The sequence below is a fragment of the Martes martes genome (assembly GCF_963455335.1).
Source record: "Martes martes genome assembly, chromosome: 3".
NCBI lineage: Eukaryota > Metazoa > Chordata > Mammalia > Carnivora > Mustelidae > Martes > Martes martes.
Genome location: NC_137890.1, coordinates 181,218,847 through 181,245,871, shown reverse-complemented (window position 1 = coordinate 181,245,871; position 27,025 = coordinate 181,218,847). Strand labels below are relative to the sequence as shown.

The following is a 27,025-nucleotide window of genomic DNA, read 5'->3' as shown; positions in this document are numbered from 1 at the left end:
CTAAAATTTGAGAAAATTCATCAATGTGCAGAGAAATGCCAAAAAGCATGAAAGAACAGAAGACAAAGGAACAAGTGTGAATAAATTAAATTAATAATGAATAATGAACCATTAGCAGCTTCTTTGAAACAAAGTTAGGGCACTGGCATTAAATGGCATTGGTTCATCCCAATTGATTAAGGGTGAAAAGGAAGAAGTCATTATTCCTTAAAGTCTGAGCCATCTGTAAGTTGTTAAATTGCCAGTTTGAGATCTTAGGTCAATAGAGCCAATTCACAGATACTCATTACTGAGGAGAAGTCAAAGAATACCGAGATAGGGCCCAGAAAGAGTTCTAATTAAGGAATAATAAAGACCAACAGACTAACCCATGGAACAGCAGAGATTTTTTTTTTTATATAAATTAATAGTAGTGTGTCACCCACCTTGCTGGACTCTTCCAACTGAGTACCACGTTTCCAGGCTTCGGAGAAGATGGAGCTCACGATACTCTGGGAGCGGACGTGTCCTGCTGGCTGAGTATCAGACACTCCACTGTCAGATTGATTAGAATGATTTGACTGAGACTCTGTTCAAAACAGATTAAATAAATTGTTATTTCAACAGTATGAATATGGACTCCCAGCAAGCTCTTTCACCCAAGATCAGGTGCAGCACTGCAACAAGTTAGTTTTACTAAACTCACTCCATATAAACACAGTCTGAACTTTCCTCTAGAAAACTTCCCTTATCTTAGGGCTAACAGGAAATCTTGATTCTTTTTAAACAGTTCACCATGGGGCGCCTGGGTGGCTCAGTGGGTTAAGCCTCTGCCTTCGACTAAGGTCATGATCTCAGGGTCCTAGGATTAAGCCCTCCATTGGGCTCTCTGCTCGGCAAGAAGCCTGCTTCCCCCTTCTCTCTCTGCCTGCCTCTCTGCCTACTTGTGATCTCTCTGTCAAATAAATAAATAAAATCTTAAAAAAAAAATAAACAGTTCACCATGACAGACTGCACATTATAATGAAAGGTTCGTATAACATTACTGGTATCCTGACAATCCTGAAAAGGTGTTCTTGCCTTGCCTGGAGGCCAAGCTATAGTGTTAACTGATGCCTGGTGGTGCCAGTACCTGAATCCCACTTCTCACTTGAGCTCAGGGTTGCTGGGAACAGTGGAAGATACACTGGATGTCTGTCTGACATCAGAGTGAGGGACCTGGGGAGATTATGTCACTGGACCCCACGTCAGGTAAAATATGGAAGCACCTAGCCTAATGGCCGACATCTGGTGGAGATTCAGGTGTTAAAGCTCATCCTATCCAAGGACTCTGTGGAGGAGGGTATTATTAGATTGCTTTACTAATCAAGTCCGCCAAGTCAGCCGAAGCAGTGCAGAGATAACAGCCACAAAGTCCTTCGGATAAAGTTAAGACATATCCTCAGGCAAAAATAGAGGATAAAACCTACTCTGTTTTCTTCTTTCTTCATCATTCAATTGCTGAGTCTTTTTAAAGTTTTTGATTTTAATTCCAGTATAATTAACATACAGTGTTATATTAGTTTCAGGTTAACAATACAGTGATTCAACAATTCTACACATTACTTAGTGCTCATCACAGTAAGTGCCCTCCCTCATCCCCATCACCTATTTCACCCATCCCCCGACCGACCCCTCCTCTGGTAACCATCAGTTTGTTTTCTATAGTTAACAGTCTATTTTCTTGGTTTGCCTCTCTCTCTGCTTGAGTGAAATCATTTGGTATTTGTCCTTCTCTGACTTACTTCACTTAGCATAACATTCCCTAGCTCCATCCATGTTGTTGCAAACAGCCAAGATTTCATTTTTTGCGGCTGAATAATTTTCCTGTGTGTGTGTGTTTGTGTGTGTGTCCACACACACACCCCACATCACATCTTCTTTATCCATTCATCCATCTATAGACATCTGGACTCTTTCATAGTTCCATAGCTTGGCTATTGTAAATAACACTGCCATAAACACAGGGGTGGGTATATCCTTTTGAACTAATGTCTTTGTATTCTTTTATACCCCGGGGTGTGATTCCTGGATCGTAGGGTACTTCTGTTTTTAACTTTTTGAGGAACTTCCATACTGTTTTCCACAGTGACCGCACCAATTTGTGTTCCCACCAAAGTGCATAAGGGTTCCTTTTTCTCTACATCCTCGCCAACACTTGTTTCTTGTGTAACTGCTGAGTGTTTTTTAAAAAGTTGCAACCTCATTAGCCTCCTACATTCATATTTAATTACCAACCAGAACAAGAGCCTATAAGAAAGGAGGCTGGAACATGTGAATCCTTGAGCTCTCTTTATCATCAATGTATACGATTTTACAATTTATATTTAAAAGTCTGCATAATACTTAACACTGTATAAGGAGGGATGATGCTGGCCTAGGAAAAGGCACCACACCACTTCAAAAATGTGGATTAATGCACCTGCATTAATGCTATATGAATTAAAAAAAATATTATGGCATCTTTCCCCCCAATCTTTCCCTTAATTTTTCAAAAATCTTAACTGTGACATACTTTTACCTTGCCTTTCTCAATTCATTATCTCAAGTGTCTTCTTCCCCTTTAATAAACATTTTCAGAGTAGTTTTAGGTTTCTGGAAAAGTTGCAAAGCTAGAAAGAGTTCCTAAATACCTAGTGCCCAACTGACCTCATTATTACCTTGTTACATTCCCATGTACATTTGTCACAACTAAGAAACCAACACGGATATATTACTATTAACTACACTCCAAACTTTATTTGGATTTCCCTAGTTTTTCTTTAATGTCTTTTTTTTCTTTTTGGATCCAGGATACAACATTATAGTTAATTGTTGTGTCTCCTATGACAGTTTCTCAGGCTTTCCTTGTTTTTGATGACCTTGACAGTTCTGAGGAGTACTGGATCAGGTTATTTTACTGAATGTCTCTCAATTTTGATTTGTCTGATGTTTTCCTCTTGATTAGACTGTTATGAAATTTGGAGAGGAAGACCAAGAGGAGGGGAAGTGGCAATCTCATCACATTACGTAAAGGGTACATGCTACCAGTAGAATATATTACTGAAGGTACTGACCTTGATCACTCGGCTGGGGTACTGTTTGTCAGATTTTCCCACTGTAAAGTTACTCCCCTTTCCCCCACACCCAACTAGCCTCTTTGGAAACAAGTTACTCTGCACAACCCACACTTAAGGAGGGAGGAATTAAGTTCCATCTCCCTGAGGGCTGAGCATCTGCATAAACCTTAGAAAATATTCCATACAGAAGATCTGTCTCTTCCCCATTTATTTATTTATTTAATAATGTTTATCAGTATGGACTGATGGCTATTTGTAATATGGATTATAATCTTATACTATGTTATTCTGTTGCTCAAACTGTTTCAGCTTTGGCCCCTGGACACTCTCTCAGGTTGGCTCTTGTGTCCCTTTGCACAGCCCCATCACCGTGTTTTCTGAGCACTTCCTTCATCATAAGCTGCTTCAGGCTCATCTTATTCTTTGCCATAGCCCTAGTTCCTTTGTTCTGGAAAATGGTATTAGAAGACCAAGATCAAGATACCCTGTATTTTCGCTGCTCTTGGGACGTCACTGCTCCTACTTTTCTTAGTGGACAGCACTAGGAAATACACGTATACTAACCCATGTTTATACCCATTCTCATTTTATTTCTACTTACTTAGAGATGAAATAATTATACGACTTTTTAGTCAAATACTTCTTTTTAAAAAAAGTCCATAGTTTTTATTTTATCCTAAAGTAAAATAGATTCTGAATGTAGAATTTCCTTAGAGTGTACATACATAGCCAGGTAAAAACATACACTGAAAGATTAATTTACATGTTGTACTAGTAAATAAAATGAAAGGGTTTTTTTTTTTTTAAGTCAAGTATTTCCTGAAGTTGTTATTTCACATGATGTCAGAACAAAAATATTTTGCTTTTAGAGGACACAGTTATCATTCATGGAATATTCTGAAGGGAAAGACACATTCATTTTAAGGTGTGATCATAGCATACTTGTTTGAAGGATGTAGGAATCTGAAAATAAGCACTTTCTGAGTATCACTGATTTCTTGTGAAAACCTTAGTAAGTTTGATGACTTAAACAGCCTCCTTAACTGTGATACTGAACTAGTTCCAGTTATTTCCACTCTGCTGAAATGTCGGGAAACCTATGGGGAAGGAAGGCAGTTTCATCATGGATTCTGGGTATGGAGACTTTCTCCAAGCAATTTTTCTATCCCCAGGTATGCATTAACAGTTGCTGTTCAGCAGTATGATTGAGTTTGAAATAAACTTTATAAATATATTTAACAACACTCTTGGATTTAAAAGTCTATATACTGGTGCTCCATATCAAATGCATTTGTGAACTAGCCCATGATACTGTCCCCTCTAGCCACCAAATATTTGGTGGTTTTATAATAAAGACATAATTTAGACATCAGGTACAGCTCTGGTTTTAAGAACCTCGCTGAAAGAACCAGGCCTGCCATCAGTTATAAAGAGGTCTTTATATTTACTGTCAGGATTTCAAACTACCTGGGATGCTGGAAGAACTGGATCCCGATTTAATGCTGGAGCTGGATAAGGAAGTCCAATCGTAAGCTGACTCTGTCCTCTTCAAGGCTTCTTGATAGTTCATGTAGAGCTGTTTCCCGTACTAAACAGAAGGCAGTAAATGATGACATCTGAACATTACTGGGTATGATACAGATGGATGACGTCAGAAAGGGGGATACTTTTTTGTTTACTGATTCATAGTATGCATTCAAATTAATACCTATAATACTTCAAAAATCATTTTTAGTACCAGTAAATTATCATCAACTCTTATTTATCCTCATTTTAAGAAAGGTAGCAAGAAGTTAACATTCGATTTGTTCATTATCAATATAAAGACTTTTTTTGTTATTCCTAAAGCAATTTTGATTTTATAGCTCTCATAAATTTTATTTTCACTTAATGCACATAAATATTCCTTCATGTTTTATGTGTAATCATCTTCAAGATGTCCTTAAAATTTTTTTCAAAGACTTTTTTTTTTTTTAGAGCAGTTTTAGGTTCACAGCAAAACTGAGAGGAAGGTAGAAAAACTCCCCATGTGCCCTGTGCCACTATCCATGCCCAATCTCTCATTTATCAATATTCTCCACCAGAGGGTGCATTTGTTTCAATCAATGAACCTACATTAACACACATAATAATCAAAGCCCACAGTTTACCTTAGGTTCACTCTTGGTGTTGTACATTGGATGGGTTTGGAGAAATGTATAATGACATGTATTTACCATTATAGTATCACACAGAGTCTGAATATTTCCACAGCCCTAAAAATCCTGTGTTCTGCTTATTTGCTTCCTCCCGTTCTTCCTTTCCTTTCCCTCCCCGCTTCTTTCCTTCCTTCCTTCATTCATTCCCCTATTCCCACCCTGAGGCAATTTAATTCTCCAAAAATTTCTTTTGCTTAGGCTAAACTCTCTATATAAGAATCATATACCGTGTTCTTCAGAGCCAAAATAAATCTACACAAGCTTTTACCAGCAGTATTATTCCATGGATACCAACTGTTAAATGTTTATTCCCTAAGACATTTAAAACAAAAAACTTAGGCCTCAGGAAACACTGAAAAAATAATAAACATGAATGATTAGAATAACTGTCATGACAATCAAAACCATATCATAAAACACCTAATTCTTCTACCATGAAACCAAAAAAGAACACCCTACCTTTGCAATGCGGATACCATTGACCCACTGATGCAGGGTCCTCATGTCATCACAACAAAGGTACTTGATATACTGGGATTTCTTCTGGATCTGTGGGTGCTGTGAGATTAAAGGCAAAGTCCAATTCATTACCCTGAAGAACTAAAGAAAAACCTATCAAAGCTTAAACAGACCCTGACAAGTTACAGGCCATCAGAGTCATGGCCAAAAATAATTTGTACCTCTTATATGGCCATAAGGCCAAATAAAATAGCCCATAAGTATTTTTACAAAATAAACTACAAAGCAGGGTGTCTGGGTGGCTCAGGTGGTTTAGCACCCGACTTGATTTTGGCTCAGGTCATGATCTCAAGGTTGTGAGATCGAGCACCTGCTTAGGATTCTCTTTTTCCTTTCTCTCTGTCCCTACCCCCTGCTCTCTCCCTAATGAATAAATAAATAAAAATAAATTTTAAAAATTAAGAAAAAAACTACAAAGAAACTGGTTAAATTTTAGTTCAAGATATGCAAATTAAAAAATACCTTTATAGCATGGCAAATCCCCAAATACTCCTTCTATATTTCAGAGAAACACAGTCCATCAAGGTTAACAAACTCAAGAGAACTCTTCATCTACAAGACTATGAAAAGGGAAGACTTTGATTTCACTTTGAACCCACTGGAATCAGGACTTGAGAGGGTGTTTGGTAAAGCTTCTAGCGTTTCTGTGGGGGTGAACCAGTAGGTGGTGTGGGTGAGGGCACAGCACCTGGGACATGAGTGGGCGCTTACACTGGTGCAGTGGTGCCCCCTATTGTGGACTAAGCACCGCTCTGCACACTATCTGCCCACAGCACATGTCCTCCAGGGAAGGAGCAGCTTTTCAGCTGCATCATTGGATTCAGTTGTCACTTTCTAGCCCCAGTTTGGATGGGAGATGACCGACTAGACCAGCTATACAAGGCAACTGCTTGAAGAGACTTAAGGTATTTTAACTCTACTGGGCCACAACCACTAGTTCCCTGGAAAGAAAAACCCTAAATCATACTTGGTTCTGGATGGTACGGTTGTTAATTATTACTTCTCTTTTCAATTATTCTGGAAAATTTTTTTTAAATGACTACATTTTACCTGGGGAAATATTTAAGATTATGTTAAATTATAAGAGGCTTTAAAGATTCTCTAACCACATTTGTTGTGGAAATCCATGAGATCAATAAAATAAGCAATTTGGATAAGTTCTCAATGCTGCAGAAATATATGACCACTCATATAAGTTACGTATATGTATCTGCATTGTTATAAATCAATCTTGGGGCATGTGGGTGGCTCAGTTGGCTAAGCATCAGACTCTTGATTTTGGGTTAGGTAAGATCGAGCCCTGAGTCAGGCTCCACGCTAGGCATGAAGCCTGCTTAAGATTCTCTCTCCCTCTGCCCCTCCCCAACCCTGCTCATTTCTGTATGTGGTCTCTTTAAAAAAAAAAAAAAAAGGTCAATCTCTCTGGTCTACAGTGGGAGAAATTTAAATCCATTTATTCTATTCTATACATTGTTATATAGAGTTCAGCTCCTATAATAAAACATTTAATACCAAAACCAATTTAGTTATTAAAGACTAGAGTGAAAGTTTTAAACAATAAATCATCAACAAAAAGAGGTTGGCAAATGATGTGGCTGGAACTAGAGGGTATTATGCTAAGCAAAACAGAGAATGACAAATACCATATAATTTCACTAATACGTGGAATTAAAGAAACGAAACAGATGAACATAGGGGAAGGGAAGGAAAAATAAAATAAGATGATAACAGAGAGGAAGGCAAACCATAAGAGACTTTAACTATAATAAGAAACAAACTGAGGGCTGCTGGAGGGGAGGTGGGTCAGGGGAAGAGGCAATTGGGCAATGGGCATTAAGGAGGACACTTGACGGAATGAGCACTGGGTGTTATATGCAGCTGACGAATCACTAAATTCTATCCCAAAACTAAAAAAAAAAAAAAAAAAAAAAAAAAAAAAAGGTTAGCCAAACAATACTTAACAGTTTTCTCTCCTTATAAGTCCCACAGCGTTCTCTTGGAATATATTCCCTCACCCTTATTAAATCACATTATAATAAACCACTATAGCAATCTCAAAAAAGCAAAGGGAGACAGGTAGACAAGATACATTTTCCATAGAAGAAGGAAGGGGAATTTTATCTCATTCATTCATGCAACAGGTATTTACTGAATAAGAACTATTTGCCAGATCTTTAAGTAGGCATTGGGATACCCTGTGAGCAAAACAGAAGAAGCCCCAGTTCATGCGGAAGATAAAATGGGATGGTTGAGAAAGGGCTTTCATTGGTGTTACCAGCGAGGGCTCGAAGAGTGGCTGTTCTATTTTCTGTGTCACTCGGGCACCACCTATAGGACAGGGTTTGGACATCTGAACAAGGGGCTCTTGGATGGCTCTCAGCCTTTACCACCAGCCGCCTCTTTACGGTGATTCATAAACCATTCTTGACTGATTCCCTCCATTTCCTGAGAGCAGGGTTACCCATCATGCATGGGTGTTCAACTGCAGCCATAGGCCTGCCTGATTGTGTTCCACTCATTCCATACACTAAGGGAGTGTTTTTATCAATACAACATCAGAGAAAATAAAAGAGAAACAATTCTCTCTCCTTTTCTCATTTCTCTAACCCGACAAGCCAAACACCACCATAAAGAATACTATGATATGATTTTAAGAAAAACACACATTTTATTTCCTTATCTGGGGGAGAGAGAGTGTGCATGCATGCAGGAGTGGGATGGGGCAAAGGGAGAAGGAGACAGAAAAGAATTCCAAGCAGACTGTGCTGAGTAGAGCCTGACATGGGGCTCGATCTCATGACCCTGAGATTATGATCTGAGTCAAAATCAAGAGTTGGACACCTAACCAACTAAGGCATCCCAGTGCCCCTATGATATGCTTTAGTATTTGCAGATCACTTGCTAGTTTCATTTTAGGACCTCACAACTTGTCTTTTTCAACCTCCCACATAATAAAGGCACCTTCTATAGCCTTCATTATGGTCACCCAGGCTCTGCACCAATTCCACCATTATATTATTTCATTAAAATAGTGACATCTATTGGGATGCCTGGCTGTTTAGTCAGGAGAGGATGTGACTCTTGATCTTGGACTTGTGAGTTTGAGCCCTAAGAGAGAACTTTTTTTTAAAAAGTGGCATTTATTGGGTCGCCTGGGTGGCTCAATGGGTTAGACCTCTGCCTTCGGCTCAGGTCATGGTCTCAGGGTCCTGGAATCGAGCCCCGTGTCGGGCTCTCTGCTCGGCGGGGAGCCTGCTTCCCCCTCTCTCTCTGCCTGCCTCTCTGCCTACTTGTGATCTCTCTCACTCTGTCAAATAAATAAATGGATCTTAAAAAAAAAAAAAAAAGTGGCATTTACTGAGCACTTAGTATATGCCAGGTATTATTATTAAATATGTCACATATATTAATTAGCTTATTCCCTCCTCAGGAAAATGCAATGAGTTACACATTACTATCTTCATCAAATGAAGAGAAACTGAGGCACAGAGGGGTTAAGACAGCAACTTTAAGTTGCTCACATATTCATGCTTATTAGTGAAAAAACCAGGATTTGAAACCATGCCATCTCATTCCAGGGCCTATGTTCTTAATAATAAGGTCATACGTCTGTCTTATTAGTAGTGAAATCGTCTTCCTAAGGTGCTCTCTTTTTCCCCCACAATATCACACAAGAGGGGCACTTGGGTGGCTCAAGTGGGTTAAGTATCTGCCTCTGGTTCAGGTCATGATCCCAGGGTCCTGGGACAGAGCCCAAGTTGAGTCAGGCTTCCTGCTCAGTGGGGAGTCTGCTTGTCCCTCTCCCTACCCCTTCCCCCCACTTGCGGCCTAATAAATTAAAAAAATCTTTAAAAAAAAATTAAAATTCACACAAGAGCTAAGAGCAAGTATGAAGGAGACATTCTTTACCAAAAATGAGAAGCTGTTAACATTTAGATTCTTAAAGATTCCAAAGAGAATATATAATCAAACTGTTCCCCCCTTAACAAATTAACAGCTATTAAGAAAGAAAGGTCATTATTTCATTTTTAAAATGACGTGGATTTGGAAAGTCTGCATTCTCTGATAAAAGATAAAAAACTTGAGAATTAAAAAAAATCTAAGAATACAGTAAGAAATTCCAGATTACTATTGTGCTATCAGATTACTTTTTTCTATTTATGCCAAAAATTAAATTGAGACAGATAATTCTTAAAACTCTAACTAAAAGCAATGCTATAAAGTCACAGTCCAAGTGCCAAAGGAAAACTTCTGAATATATACTACCCACTTATTGCTTTGGGAACACAAATAGGCTTGAAAATTAATTCTCTCACTAACATCCAAGAAGTTAAAAAACAAAATATGTAACACTCCAACCTATTCTACCATTATCATATACAACATCTTTCTTTTAATAACACTGTTTGAAAAGTTCATGTTCATATTCTACCTCTAATCTCTAATCACTTTTTCCTTCTTACCTAACATACTAAAATAAATTACTTTGTTTCGTTTCTTCGGGAATGAAAATCTAGACATGGCTAAGGTAAGCTGTATTCAACAATTATTGTGGTATATGTATTTTAAAAACACAGATTTCCTTTAAGAAACTTACATACATGCATAAACATGCATACAGATGTGTGCAACGAGCACATCTCTTTCAAATAATAGATAACATATACCCTATTTATTCTCTCATTGTCATATTTCATGAAGAACGTCTATTTCCTATATCCTGCATGTTACTGGAAGAACTCAGACTCATTTGGTATAGCCCAAAGCTGATAAATAGGATCAAACCCTATAATTATTTACATTTGCACAGATCTTGTGTGGCAGGATTTTTTGGTTTGTTAGAACTCATATGCACAAGAATAAAAACACTTACATAGGCAAAATCTAGTAAAGACTTTTCAGGAAAAAAGAAATACCAATACTTGTGTGGCATCAGGAACATTAATCTCTCTGAACCTTGGTTTCCACATCTGAAAAATAGGGACTCTAGAACAGATCTGTGACACTGATGTGTCTAGTGCTTCTAGTGCAGTGTCTGCCACCCTAGAGTTCTTCAATAAATGATAGCCATTATTTTTACTACTATTTGTGCCTAGTGGTATGGTTTATTTCAATACCTTGAATATTTCTAAACATAAATAGGCAATATGAATATACGAATTTAGCTTAATCTACTTCACTAAAAGCAAATATGAAATCCATAAATTATTATATAAGCCAACAAACAAAACCCCCTTAGAATAAAAATATTCTTGGGACGCCTGGGTGGTTCAGTCGGTTAAGTGGCTGCCTTCAGCTTGGGTCATGATCCCAGCGTCCTGGGATCGAGTCCCGCACTGGGCTCCTTGCTCGGCGGGGAGCCTGCTTTACCCTCTGCCTCTGCTTGCCACTCTGTCTGCCCGTGCACTCGCTCGCTCTCTCTCTCTCTGACTAATAAATAAATAAATAAATAAAAAATCTTAAAAAAAAATTTAAAAATATTCCTAACCTAAGAATTCTATGAGTTGCAAAAGGCATTAAATAACAGTCAGTGGTCATAATTTTGGCTGTAAAACACACTGCTGGTTGCCTTCCCCACACCTATCCCCTCCTCCCGACTTTTCTTAAAAGAGCCCAATTTTGTTTGGATGTCCGTCTACCCCATATGTCAGGGTGTGAATTCTAACTAGACTAAGCCAAAAACACTTGAATAAACTTAATCAAGGAGGTGAAAGACCGGAGAACACTAATGAAAGAAATGGAATATGACACAAAGAAATGGAAAGACATCTCCTGCTCATGGACAGAAGAACAGATATTAAAATGCCCGTACTAGTCAAAGCAATCTACAGCTTTAATGCAATCCCTATCAAAATACTAAAAGCATTTTCATATAACTACGACAAATAATACTAAAATTTGTATGAAACCACAGAAGATCCCAAATAGCCAAAGCAATCTTAAAAAAGAAGAACAAAGCTGGAGGTATCATAATCCCAGATTTGAAGATATAGTACAAAGCTGTAACCATCAAAACAGCATGGTACTGGCACAAAAAAAAGACATAGAGATAAACGGAACACAATATTGAGTTCAGAAATAAACCCATGCTTGTATGGTCAATTAATCTATGCCCCAAAAAGGCAAGAATATATAATGGGGAAAAGACAGTCTCTTCAACAAATGATGCTTCCTGGAAGAATTGGACAGCTACATGTAAAGAATGAAACCATCCACAAAAATAAACTCAAAATGGATTAAAGACCTAAATGTGAGACATAAAACCATAAAACTCCTAAAACAGGCAATAATCTCTTGGACATCAACCCTAACAACATATTTTTGAATATGTCTTCTCAGGCAAATTATTGGGATTGCATCTATATAAAAAGCCTTTGCACAGCAAAAGAAATCATCAGCAAAACATAAAGGCAACCTACTGAATGGAAGACGATATTTGCCAATGATGTGTCCATTAAGGGGTTAATATCCAAAATACATAAAGAACTTATAAAATTCAACCCCCCAAAATAATCTGATCAAAAAATGAGCAGAGGATCAGAAGAGAATTTTTCCATAGAAGACATACAGATGGCCAACAGATACATGAGATTATGCTCAACATCATTTATCATCAGGGAAATGCAAATAAAAACCACAATGAGATATCACTTTACACTTGTCAGAATGGCTAAAATGAAAAACAAAAGTAATAAAAAGTGTGGGCAAGGACATAGAGAAAAAGGAACCCTTGTGAGCTGCTGGTAGGAATGCAAGCTGGTGCAGCCACTATGCTAAACAGTATGGAAGTTCCCCCCAAATTAAAAATTACCGTATGATCCAGTAATTCCACTACTGGGTATTTACCCAAAGAGAACAAAAACACTAATTCAAAAAGATATATGCACTCTTATGTTTACTGCAGCATTATTTACAATAGCCAAATTATGGAGACAACCCAAATGTCCACTGATAGATGAATGGATAAAGATGTCACACACACACACACACACACACACACACACACACACACACACACACACGAGTATTACACAGCCATTAAAAAAAAAGGGATTGGGCCCCTGGGTGGCTCAGTCGGTTAAGCCGCTACCTTCAGCTCGGGTCATGATCCCAGGGTCCTGGGATCGAGTCCCACATCAGGTTCTCTGCTCAGCAGGGAGCCTGCTTCCTCCCACCCCACCACCCTGCCTCTCTGCCTACTTGTGATCTGTCAAATAAATAAATAAAATCTTAAAAAAAAAAAAAGGGATCTTGCCATTTGCAACAACACAGATGAACTTAGAATATATAATGCTAAGTGAAATAAGTCAGTCAGACAAATATCATATGATTTCACTCATCTGTGAAATTTAAGAAACAAAACAAATGAACAAAGGGGAAAAAAGACAAAAAAACTACACTCTTAAATACAAAGAACTGGTGATTAGCCAGGACAGGGTGGCGGGGTGGAGGGGTGTGGGGGTGTGGGGAGGGTGGATGAAAGGATGAAATAAAAAAGAGATGAAGGGTACACATTTATCTTGATGAGCACTGAGAAATGTAAAAATTGTTGAATTAATTACATTATACACCTGAAACTACTACAACACTATGTTAATTATGCTTCAATTTAAAAAATAATTTAAAAAAAAAGTGGGCATGTACTCAGGCCAATGACTCTCAAGAGGAGGACTCAGGAGGTAGCCCCTGCGAAATACTTCCTCCCTCTTGAGAGAGACAAGTACAGGGAGAACCAGTTCCTCTTCTGCTGGAAAGAGACAAATATAGGGAGAAATAGTCCCTCCTCTTCTGTTGGATTTTGCTAGATCCATTGCATGGATCCATCATCCATGTGATGCCTAGAGTGGTCATCTGCAAGTGTGAGGTGAGCCAGTCTGCGGACAAGCTGATGCGAAGAAGATGGAACAGGGAAAGAAGGAAAGAATTTGGTTTCTTTTTTTTTTCTTTTTTTTTTTTTTTAAGATTTTATTTATTTATTTGTCAGAGAGAGAGAGAGAGTGAGCACAGGCAGACAGAGTGGCAGAGGGAGAAGCAGGCTTTCCACGGAGCAAGGAGCCTGATATGGGACTCGATCCCAGGACGCCGGGATCATGACCTGAGCAGAAGGCAGCAGCTTAACCAACTGAGCCACCCAGGCGTCCCAAGAATTTGGTTTCTTACTGACAACCCTGAACCACTGAAATAATCGACTCTTGCTATCTTCAGGTGATAAGGATACCCCCCACACCAAGTAACTTTCACATATGTGGTTTACATCTATATGTCTACTGATATTTACCACTGACGAAGATTACAACTATGAAAAATTTAACATACAAGAATATACAAGTATTTGTTCCACTACCCAAGAGAGCAAAGATATCATCATCATATCATGTAATCTCCCAGGAAACTCCACTATACAATTTTGAGAGAATGAGTATAAAAGGCAAGTAACATCTCAGCATAACTGGAATAATAATTTTGACATCACAGACCCTTTGACAAAGTCTGGGATTCCCAGGGGAGCTTGCACTTAATTTTCAAAACTGCCAGATTAAGCTACTTTGTAATGACTTTTAGAAAATTATTTGCTGCTGTAACCTAAATGATACAGTGGTATTCTCCAAAAAAGATTATTTAATAAAGGGGCACCGTTACAATGGTATTTTTATTTTTATCAAAGCAATCAAAAACTCCCCCCAAACCCAACTGACATGATACAAACATGGAGACCTAAGTAGTTACCAAGAGGTGACAAGAACAGAGCCAATGAGAAAAATATAATCATCTCCATAATTATCTTGAATTTTAAAATGTTGTCTTTATCAGTAGCATAAATCTAATTAGGGCTATTTAGCTAGAGGTCAGCTGTGGTGTGAGCATATACTTCTTTTCCTTACCATTCTTCACCATTCCTTTAAAAGCCTAAAGAAAAAGCAAAAACAGTATACTTGATAGAGCTACAAACTGTTCTAAAATGTGCAGTAACTCACCCTATGTCTAACATCAATTAAAATTCCTAAAAAGGAAATGTGTTTACCTTCAGCACCAGACAATGATCTGTAGGTGCTTTGTATTTGTTCCTGTAATCCTGTCCATAATAAACATTGACATGATCCAGCTGGAGAAAGCACACCAATTCCCGAGAGACCTAAGATAAAAACACCCATAAGACTGAATTAACAATAATGTATCAAGCAAATATCATACCTGGTAACAGTTGCTAGTGGCAGATGACAAGACAGTGAGATTCTCTAAAAATATTCCTTCTTTAACCCAGGATACAACAAAAAAGCAGTCCATCTCACTTACTGTCTGCCATTCACAATGAGCACAGACTTGCTTGGAAAGGGTGGCATTTAAGGAGACTTTAAATATAATATAGTATATTAAATACAATATAGTAGAACTCGGGAAAAAAATAAGAAAATATCATATAGTTCAGTGCTCATAATGCATAGCTCAAGTACAATGATTCTAAAGTCAGGGTTTCCTCACCTTAAAGAGGCAACAAAATATGCCTCTTGGGAGGGTGGTAAAGCCTGGATGAGAGGATGCTGTAAGTTTAAAAACAGTGCAGGTCCCGCTAAGCACAGAAATGGCCTCTACCAAGGGGGCCCTCAGCAGGAGCTATTATCCAAGAAAGGCGGAAATGCCTGTAATCCCAGAAAGCTATCATCCCCAAACAATAACAAGCAAAAACTACTCTGATAGAAGTTCTGAAAATAATAAATAAAAGTATGATTTCAAATGTGCCAAGAGAAGTGAAATGGGCCCAATGAATGACCAGAGAGCAAACACTTCCAGGTTTCTTCTTCTTTATAATAGATCAATAAACAAAGCAAAGCAATATTCTGTGTGTCCTACAAGAGTTGAAACAAGGGACAGCTGGGTAGCTCAGTTGGTTAAGTGTCTGCCTTCGGCTCAGGTCATGATCCCAAGGTCCTTGGATCGAATCTCACATCAGGCTCCTTGCTCAGTGGGGAGCCTGTTTCTCCCTCTGCCTGCCACTCCCCCTGCTTGTGCTCTCTCTCTTACTCTATGACAAATAAATAAATAAAATCTTTAAAAAACAAAAAAAGAACTGAAATAAATCAGAGCCTGGATTTATCTTGTCAGCATACTTAACTACAAACTAAAATCAACTGTCATAATGAGGAAACTCAAAAGTCAGCAGAGGGACACACCTTTGCTTTTCCTTTAGGGACATAGTAGATGCCAGATGCTCGCAAGAGAAAATAACGCTTTTTCCAGGACTTTTTGCCATCATCTTTCAACCACAGGACTCCTTCAATTTCTGGCACAGTTACAGAACTTCCACAAAAACATTCCTAAAATAAGAAGATTTGGAAAAACATGCGATCTTTGGATTCTCAGAAAAAAATTGTGTTTATTCCTGTGAAGTTCATACTATAATTAAATCACAGAAGTGGCTTTGGTAATAAGGTTACACTGCTACTATTACCTCAATTAGAACTCTGTATTCTAAACATCATATAGATCCATTTTGAAACCACTATGGCAGTCCTTATGAACTTTTCCCTAACACTGTTTTGAAGAATCTAAGTTGAGTTGTCAGCTGAGCTGCATACAAGAGGATCTAAATGCATCTGTAGAGCACAGTAACACTAAATTTAGTAAGTGTCAGAGTTAACAAAAGCATTGACTAATTCTCCAAATTAACAACATATTTAGATTAGCTGTCAAACCAAATTTTTTTTTAAAAAAGCAACATGCTAAATGAGTAAACACTCACAATTTAAAGCTATCAGTTTACATGATTCTAAAACAAAGAGGACATTTATTTTTTAAATATTTAAAACTAATTTGAAAGGGGGCGCCTGGGTGGCTCAGTAGGTTAAGCCGCTGCCTTCGGCTCAGGTCATGATCCCAGGGTCCTGGAATAGAGCCCCGCATTGGGCTCTCAGCTTCGGTGGGGAGCCTGGTTCCCCACCCCCTCTCTCTGCCTGCCTCTCTGCCTACAAGTGCTGTCAAGTTAAAAAAAAAAAAAATCTTAAAAAAAACAAACAACTAATTTGAAAGGAATGTAAACAAACTCAAAATTATGAATTCTAATGTCTAAGATAGAAATGTAATTGAAAATCAACCATGTAGCTGGTAAAAGAAAAACAGAAATCCTCACTAAATATTAACATAGGACATTTTGAGCCTAAATTAATTTATCTCTTCCCAAAGTACAGAGAAACCAGGAATTATAAAGAGGATTTTTAATTAATTTAATTTAATTTAATTTAATAGCTATTATCATTATGAAAAGTTGAGTGCTGATCTTCATCTTCCTAATCGCCTTGTTGCTAAGAATTTATTCTGGTTTTCAAACATACTAACTTCTTTGATTTTAGTTCTCTAAAATCGGCAAAGGCCAAAAAGCTAAAAACTGAATATTTGAATTTGGTTTATTAAAATAAGAGGATGTAGATATGTATCTAAATGATTATGATTTTTTAAATTGAGTTAAATTAAAGCTTGAAATACTTTGTAAATTACCAGTATATTCAAACTTCTCTTGGGTGAGCAAATAAAGCACCACAATCATGTCCTTCATTGACTAGCCCTTTCCCCCACTTGTCTGCCCCTAACAGCTCATGACTCTTTTTAGTCCCCTAATATATTACTTGGCAAAATAACAGTTTTTAAGAGGTTCTTCAGTGGTCTAACATTCACACAGCTGAACTCTTCCGCCCAGGCTATGGAGGAATATAGGCTTCTCTAGTTCCAAGTGTAATTATGAATATATAGCATTGACATACTTGACTTCAAAAAAGGTACTTAATATTTTAATATGTAATGTGCAGGAAAAAAGGGGGTGGGGGGACTGAAGAGTCATACCTCCAGTAGCACTTCTTTGTTTCTATCTGCCATCTCAGCAGTTTCCTTTTTCCCCAGAAGATAATTCTGGAAAAATAAATAAATGAAAGTTAAACCCACCCTATTATTCCCTTGGCACAGGTGCACATATGATTTCTTCTAGAGATACAGCAACTGTGTCTGCCTTTATAGAATGACAGGATTACTGCTTTGAACATTAACTTGTGCCTGAGCATCATTGCTAAAATGCTTAATGCTGGCTTCTCCTTACTTTAGCCATTATCTTGAGTTATTCCATAAACTGACCTCTTCCAAATCCTGAGATGATACTACATCCAACAGCTGACAAATGTTATGTACAACTAATGAAGGGACCTGAAAAGTTTTTAAATTAAGTACAATGAGTAAGGTAAATTTCCTTAAAATATGCTAAGCTTAACTGACCCAGATGTAGAACACTTAATTTATGTTCTGGCTTTGAAAAAAGAAATCCCTAATTCTCTGAGACTATCATAATATTACTTGCTTGCCTTGACTAAAATCTGAATTCTAACTATTACCTTTATAAAATACTTTTTTCCAATCACCTATAACAAAATCTATTTGGCTTGGGTCATGATCCTGGAGTACGGGGAATGAGTCCCACATCGGGCTCCCTGCTTGGCAGGGAGTCTGCTTCTCCCTCTGATCTTTCCCCTCTCATGCTCTCTCTCTCTAATAAATAAATAAAGTCTTAAAAAAAAAGTTTATTGGTATTCCCAAATGTGTATTACTCATCTAAAATTATTCAATAAAGATGTGTCATGATTAAGCTGTCTGAAGGATACTTAATACTTTTAACATTGCTACTATCTTTCATTACCACTTTTTAATACTACCTTTTCTCTCACCTACTGATTTCTTATAAAATATTTGTATATTACTAATTGTTAACTCAAACATTATTCTGGAATAAACAGATGCCAAATAAATCAAGGTAACATATATTAAAAGTGGAAACATTTATAATCAAGGTTATTGAGATTAAAAAAAGATATTAAAATAAAGTGTCAACTGGATAAATGGAGGAAGTAGAGAACTTAAACACGTAAGTACTTTTCTTTGATGGATGAGAAGCTCACCCAGTAAATAGCTGGGTTCAACAGGCTGGATTACAAAAAGCAAAAACCTGATAACTCCCTGGAGTCACTTCTGCTGCCCCAAGGGCTCACCCCATCTGGCTCTGGGTGGCCGGTAATCTCTTTGAGGTCTGACACCTGGGGTCCAGCAGACCTTCCACCTCAGCAGTAGTAAATGTTCCCATGGGGTTTTGCAACAGCAACACTCCAACCAGGACGTTGCCAGTTTTTTAGCTCTATTAACTTACAAGTAATAGAATAATATAAGATGAATACTTAGAAATCATGACCCTGTAAGATATTGGCCTCACCTGTGGGTTCTTGAAAAGTGCATATTTTTCTATACGTTCCATAAATATAAGCTTGTTCTGGCTATCTCTTGTCCAATTAAGAAGATTTTCAACCAAGTTTTCATGGTCTTCAAAGATTCGCTCTGTCCCAAGATAAAATATCAATATTTTGTTAGTATTCATCAGAGCTGCATCAAAGACCTGAAACCTTGTGAAGTAATTCCAAGCAGAATCAAAGAATTTTACTCGACATTATGGCTCTTAGTCCTTAGAAACGATCCGGTCTTCCCTCTATTTACAAATATGGAAACATGCCCACTGTGTTAATGGAATTTAGCAAAGTCACAGAATTGCTACATGGAAGAATTAGGACTAAAATCTAGGTTTTCTGTTAGGTCTTCCTCAGCCTTCAGCTTTTTCCCATCCAACCCTGAAAAAAATAAAAACCAGGGGTGCCTGGATTGCTCAGCAAGTTAAGCATCTGCCTTCAACTTAGGTCATGATCTCAGGCTCCTGGGACCGAGCCCCTCCCTCCAGCTCCTTGCTCAGCAGAGCTCTGATTCCTCTTCTCCCTCTCCCCCAGCTCGTGCTCTCTCTCTCCCTTAAAATAAAAAAATAAAAATCTTAAGAAAAAAGACACTGTAGCCAATTACATAAAAGGTAGTAGAGAAATATTATATATATGGGTCTTTAACCTACAGCCATAGACATATTCCAAAAATTAGTATCCAAACATTTTCTGTGTATCATGATGCCACATCTCTGAACTCAAACCTTTCTAATTCTCTAAGAATAGTTTTGAGTATTATTAGAATACATTTTATATGTGTTAATAAGCTAATAACATGTTTTAGTTTCTGGGGGCTACGTATGTGTGTTCTGAGACAAAAGGGTTATTAAATTTTTATTTCTCTGGAAACCACTGTGAAATATTTAAATATATAGGTACAAAGAGCAATGCAAATACTTTTTAAAATAAAATATAAAGTTGACATTGATTACAGAATCAACAATACCTCATAAAATGACAATTGCCATAATCACACATTATAATAAGGAAACTTTTAAGAGTCAATTATGGCATTAAAAATGAGGAATTTTTAAAACTAGAGAATACCACACTAAACTACAAATCATAGGAAATTAAGATTTAGTACATCTAGCTAAAAATAAAAAACATGGGCTTTATGTTTTCCCGAAAGTCAAATGCTGGTTAAAGAAAATCAGAACAAATCCGAATAAACAGAATGGTCTTAGTAAATGTGTCTATCTTAGTAAATGTGCAGTAATTTGAAGGGAAAAATTATTTTGTTACTTAAAAAAAAAACCTATTTTAGCCATAAGAAGATTCGAAGTGAACTGGAAATGATCTTGCATCCAAAGAAATCTCAAAATACTTGGAGGAAAAAAAGATAATGTAAAAAGCTAAGGCTATATGTAGGGGGAGGAAAAAAGATGACTCAAAGTGCTTTAGTTAACATGAAAACTGTTAGGATTGCATAGAAATTAAAAAGTAAATGAAGCAATTAGATTACTAACCCATTTGTAATTCAGAGATGGTTTCTACCAGCGACCAGTCTAAACTATAACCGCAGTGGGATTTGTCCATTAGGTTATCCAGCACTTGTCTCACTGTCTGCCTCTCATCCACCATCATTGTTTTAGAACTATCGTCAGACATGTGGACTCTAATCACCAACTATAACAGGTAAAAAGGAAATTAAATACAAACCAAAAACTAGGCATTCTAGAAATTTCTTCCAATATCAAGTAACGAGTAATGTTCTTAATTAAATATAAATTAAAACACAAATGATTTTATTATGCAAGAAAGATGCTCTAAATTTAGGTATCAAATAACACATCTAAACAAATGGAAAGCATTTTTGAAATTATAAAAACAGGTTTAAGATTATAATAAGACAATTTTGTTTTACTTTTTTAGGAGAATTTAAAACAGAAAGTTATTTCTTTCTAAACATTTTATCTACAAAAAACATAAGTGAAAAATATATTAGGAAGAAATATCCCTCTATCTTTCTGTATCTTCAAGGTATGTTATATAAACAAGGCAATTCTTTATAAATCTGATAAAAACTGATAAAAAAAACCCAAACGAGGAAAAGCCCAAATATCACCTTTTTCACTTGTGCCTCTTTAATCTTCTCCAGGGCAACTCTGATCTTCTCAGCTTTCAATTTTGCAGCCTGTTCTTCCTGTGAACACAAAGCACTGCAGATAAACTAATGCTAAAACAATGAGAATTTCTGGTAAGTCTTTTTATCTTAAGGATGTTGCCAGTATTGAATTTCAGGAAGAATATAACTTCAAATACTTATAGAGAGAGCACATTTAAAAAATAACCCTATTCACAAAGTGAGAACAGACATGGTGCAAAGGAACATTTCTAAGATGCAGACTTGAAGATCTCTTATAGTAAGACTAGATTCCATCTTCTAGAGAAAAAGAAATCTGTGATATAGCAAATTAATGAGTTTGATTCTGTCAATCTGAAGCAGAAGAATTTCAGAAAGGAGAAAAAGGAGTGTATAAGGGGCTATGTGCTGGCCTGCCAGTTTGCCATACTTGCCTAGTCCCTCGACTCTGAATTTATACCCACCTTTGAAGCATGGGCAATCTTTTGCATACTGATGTTTTGTTTTATTATACTGAAAATGTATTATCATCATCAAAGAGCAGAAAAAAAGTCAATTTATTTCTTTGCAACCACATAAAAATCCTTAATAAAAAATACAGGTATGTTCTTATCAATAACTAATGCAAAGAGAGAAGCCTGCATTATACTCTAGGTTTCATTCTGCTTTGAAAAGCACATAATATAATCAATGTCTCACATTAGTAAACTCAAATTTGTTTCTATTAATTCACTGATGAAATTTTTAAATGCTAAATATAATTTTCCAAATATTTAACTTCTAGTAACTTCTTTATAAAATTTAGATTATAAATAGTAATAAAATTATCAAGAACTATAATTATACCATTTATTTTTTTCCTAAAATAACATACAGTATTGTAACACCAGTACTTACTTGTACTTTCCAGCAATAGGCCATTGTACACTGTAGTCTTAATCTCCAGTTGAGAAAAACTCATATAAGTAAATTTTCACTTTGTATGAAGGATTAGTTTCCAACTCTAAGCTTTTGATTACTCTTGAAAACATCTAAGGAAAATATGCATTGCTATCTTACATATTCCTATATTTAATATAAGACTTAAAAGAAAGATCTAGTTATATCAGCTACTTTTATCTGCTCTGGATTATGATTAAAAGCCATCCATTTCATACTCTAAGCTATCTTCCCTCATTTCAAGCTTAGTAGTTACTACTGGGTAGAACAGAGAAAACAGTAGTTAGAAAGACAGTGGAGCTTGTTTGCCAGAAATTGGATCCTTTTCAATGAGAGGAGCCAGTGAATTAACATAATAACCAAGGTGTGGAAATACTATCTGTAAACCCAATTAGACAGAGAACAAAGAACTTTATTTTAACAATGAAGAGGGTAAGGTAAGACTTGATTCTTAAGACTGTTATAGATATATTCATTTGATTAAAAGATCAAATCACTGTATCGCCTTTATGCAAATAAACAAATAACATAATTATAAAATATGTTGTCTATGTATTATAAAATAATTTTTTTCTTTTTAATGCAGGCTATACAATGAGATCACTACGCTACTGTCATTAAAACTCTCAGTTTCTGGAATAATTCGTTTTAGATAAACAAATCATTGTTAGTTTAATTACCAAACCCTGTGTTTCTGATGAGTATAGCACTAGTCTAGAAAGGAATTTTGAATACTATCATTTCCCGGTGGTTTCATGAAACCAGTTGACAGTTGTTTTTTTTTTGTTTTGTTTTTTTGAAGAGAAAAAGGGAAGCAGGAGCTTTATGAATGTTTTCTCAATAGGATAATGATCTTCTGTTTCTCATGGTTCATTTGACACATCTTTGTATTAGTATGAAGGGCTGTTACAGAGAGGAAAAATTTACCAAGGCATATTTTCAAGTTTTACTTCATGTCTCTGAAAAGCAAATTTAAATCTCAAAGTCTGATAAGACTGATACATAAAATCAATGCTTTGTGTATGTGGAATATAAACATGAATTTCTAAAAGGCTAAATTCTTTTATAACCTTGTAATTATTCTGCAGAAGTTAAAAAAAAATCCCCCAAGCCAAGAATATTTTTAAGAGAAAAATATTCAAAAGAGTAAGACAAGAATTTTGAAAAGCTATAGACTAGGAGAAAATATTTGCAATTTATCAAACTTATCTGATAAAAGACTATCTAAAATATTCAAAGAAACTTAAAATTTAAGTAAATGAACAATCCAATTAAAAAATGGGTAAAAGTCATGAACAAACAACTCACCAAAGAAGGTACACAGATAGCAAATAAGCCCATGAAAAGATGCTCAATATCATATGTCTTTAGGGAACACCAAATTAAAATGAGATATCACTATACAACCTATTAAAATGGCCAAAATCTGAAACACTGAAAACATCAAATGCTGGTGAAGTAGAGGATCAACAAGAACTCACATACATTGCTGGTGGGAATGAAAAATGATAGAGCCACACTGGAAGATAGTTTGGTGGTTTCTAATAAAACAAATATGCTCTTACAATATGATCCAGTAATCATGCTCCTTAAGATCTACCCAAAGGAGGTGAAAACTTACCTCCACCCAAAAATCTGCACACAGATGCTTCTGGCAGCATTACTCCTAATTGCTAAAACTTAAAACCAACGCAGAGAGCCTTCAGGAGCTGAATGGGTAAACTGTGCTACATCCAGACAATGGAATATTACTCAGTGCTAAAAGGAAATGATCAAGCCATGGAAAGACACTGAGGAAACTTAAATGCATATTACTAAGTGAATGAAGCCAATCTGAAAAGGCTGCATACTGTATGATTCCAACAATATGACATTCTGAAAAAGGCCAAACTATGGAGATGGTAAAAAGATTAGTGGTTGCTAGGGGCTTGGGAGAAGGAGGATGAGTAGGTGGAACACAACACTTTTGTAAGAGTGAAGCTGTACTGCATGACGCTGTGTAGGACATGTCATTACACATTTGTGCAAATCCACAGAATGAACAACATGAAGAGGGAACCCTAATGTAAACTGTGGACTCTGGGTGATAATGATGTGTCAAGAAAGGTTCATCAGCTGTATCAAATATACCACTCTGGTGTGGGATGTTGATTACAGGGAGGCTATGCACGTGTGGGGGCAGGTAGTATATGGGAAATCTCTGTACCTTCCCCTCCAATTTACTGTGAATCTAAAACTGCTCTAAAAGAATTCAGTTTATTTTAAAAAGACATATACAAATTTAAATAATTACATTCTGATATTGGTTAGAAATATAAAAACAGTACTTTCATACTCTCATTTTATTGTAATATTATTTGCCAAATACAACAGAACACAACCAGTGCTATCTTCTGAAGGACTGATACAAAAAGTCATTTAATTTTAAGATTAGTTTAAACTAAGTTTCTGTTCTACAGGCTAACAGGAAAAATGCTGACATGGTGGAAGAAAGGATTAAAGAAACAAGAGATTCAGTGCAACAATTTAACATACATTAAATAAATTGGATTTCCTAGCCATCAATAAGAAACCATCTTTTTGGAAAGCACCTAGGTGGGGCTATTTTAACATCCAAATTTAGCTCTTTCATTTGCTCAAAATAATACTCTTTAATAACTACATAAATTGATCTGTTTTAAAACTGTATCAAATTCAAATTTAGGAGCTATGTGCTTAATTTCAGCGTAGACAAATTTTAGTTTATTATTCTCCAGTTTATCAACAAGGATGATCCTTGCTAGAAGCTTTTTGAAGAAACAACTGATCAAGATACCTCTTACTTTAAGAGTCTGAATATCATCACCAGAGCAAAACTGAAAATATAAATAATTATATCAAACTGCAAGAGTCATAGTGTTTTATGCTTCCCATGGATAACCTGTTTCTCAGAAAGTTTGACCTTTACCTACATTACCATGGTAGATATATTCATACCTTTACTTTTAACCATTACAACCCAGGAGAGGAAGAAATTGTTTTAAGCTCATAAAGCGTGCAAGATCAATAAATCCTTGCTGATGTGATTAAACTGTACAGGAAGAAGATATTTGATAGTTTACTTATAAAGGCAATGTCAGTCTATGTTCAATGTCTGCAGCCTAATTTCAATACAAAGAACAAAGCTTTATTCATCTCAGGTCCTCCTCTTTTTGCTAATGCAGACAACCTCAAGGTCTTAAGTCTTCTGCCCCCTTATCTTCTGACTATCCCTTTCTTCACATTGTTCCTCAGCCATCCTCAACATAAGTAAAAGATATCTCACACATATAACAACTTTCTCTTCTACCCTGTCTCTTAAAAGAGCAAAAGACAACCCATTTTCTACCTGAAAAACTCCTGCGCAGCTATCACTAACCATCAAATGCCAAGTCTCCTCAAATTTACATAAAGAACAAAAACTCAGTGAAGATCTTATGATTAAATGAAAGCCAATGCTGTGGTTACAAAGTGTTAAAGCACTCTCTTGAGTGTAAAAATTAGAATACCGATAGAAAGAATGACAGTTGCTAAGAGACGGCCAGTGAATTCCTTCAACCAAGAAATTATTAAGGCTTTGTTGGTTCAGAACAAATCCAGCTGAAATTAAGGGGCTCAAAATGAATCAACAGTTTCTGTAGGATGTAGTTTATTTCACATTTTACAACAATAAAAAGTTATATCAATTTAAAAAGGTTCAAAGAAAACTTGGAGTGGTAATTAGTTCGCTGCCAATGAAATGCTCTACTCTATAAAATTACTTAAAGCCAAAATAATAACTACTTTACTTCCCTGACACTGAAAAAGACTCTCATTGAGAAGAGAACAAACATCAACTGAACATCTAAAGCTTACCACACACAATGAGGTGTGTTACACACAGTATCTCATTTAATTCCCAATAATGCAAGGCCAATATCACTATTATATACATTGTACTGATGAACTAAGGCTCAGAAAGACTAATTTTTCTAAGATCATACAGGCAGTTACCAAATGACTGACTACTTGCTCTCTCCACTACGTCATAAAGGTACAGCATAAACTAATGGGATAGCAGTAAATTAAAACCACTTGTCAAAAAATGAAAGACTTACAGTAACATAATAGCACTTTTATAACTTCTCTGAAGCAAAGAAAATGGTGGTTAACATTACAACAGTTCTTAAAGGTTACTAAAGGACCATTCTGTGACAGATGTGTGTTGAGACTGAAGGCTTGGGTCTGACTGCAAGAGCTTACATTTCGTAAGAGACAAAACAATAAAGAAATAGATGTGTGGTTAGTCAGTCAGGGATAAATCCTATGGAAAAAAATAACGCAGGGTAGAGGAGTGAAGGGTGACAAAAAAATGCACTGTGAGATGAAGAGGTTAGGAAAGGCATTTAGAAGAGTAACCAGAGATTTAAGGGCACCAATCAGCAGTATGTCCTTTGCCCATTGTACCCATTTATAGTACTAATACCATTCCTAGAAGAAACTGGTTGGCACTGTTTTTTAGAGGTTCCCAGCTCAGAGCTGTATGTGGGATAGTTATTTCATTAATAGTGGTATAGTGACAACTGGATTTATGATGGTAAAAAAAACCACCCATAAACAAAAAACATCCTTTTGGTGCTCTGGCCTAAGCGCAGTGCTACTATGTTCATTCTACTGTGTACTAACTACTGGGTGTTACAATGTCTTAGTTTGGAAAAGTGTGTATCAAAGATGGGTAACTGGGGTACCATGCTTTCTGGCTAAGGGGAGCCAGACTGCTACACAGATGGCATGCAAGACGTGTAAACCCATTTTAGTTTCAAAAGAGCCAAGTGCCCTGGTATTGAGGGCACTGACATTGACAGGCTCCTATAGTCTGGGTTATCTAGGAATTTCTGCTACCTCCTTGGCTCCATGCCC

At 36.5% G+C, this 27,025-nt stretch overlaps 1 protein-coding gene across 2 annotated transcripts in view; it reads right to left on the bottom strand.

The window, feature by feature from the left end:
• RAPH1 (Ras association (RalGDS/AF-6) and pleckstrin homology domains 1) overlaps positions 1 to 27,025 on the bottom strand; it is a 96,766-nt gene that overhangs the window by 5,788 nt on the left and 63,953 nt on the right. For both annotated transcript variants that reach the window (XM_080798129.1, XM_080798128.1), the window contains 9 exons: positions 21,152 to 21,229; positions 20,553 to 20,712; positions 19,035 to 19,156; positions 17,627 to 17,692; positions 15,964 to 16,107; positions 14,817 to 14,927; positions 5,735 to 5,833; positions 4,545 to 4,665; positions 426 to 568 (listed from right to left, as the gene is read on the bottom strand). In XM_080798129.1, the coding sequence (XP_080654255.1) occupies positions 426 to 568; positions 4,545 to 4,665; positions 5,735 to 5,833; positions 14,817 to 14,927; positions 15,964 to 16,107; positions 17,627 to 17,692; positions 19,035 to 19,156; positions 20,553 to 20,712; positions 21,152 to 21,229 (1,044 nt within the window). The remainder of the gene's footprint in view (positions 1 to 425; positions 569 to 4,544; positions 4,666 to 5,734; positions 5,834 to 14,816; positions 14,928 to 15,963; positions 16,108 to 17,626; positions 17,693 to 19,034; positions 19,157 to 20,552; positions 20,713 to 21,151; positions 21,230 to 27,025) is intronic.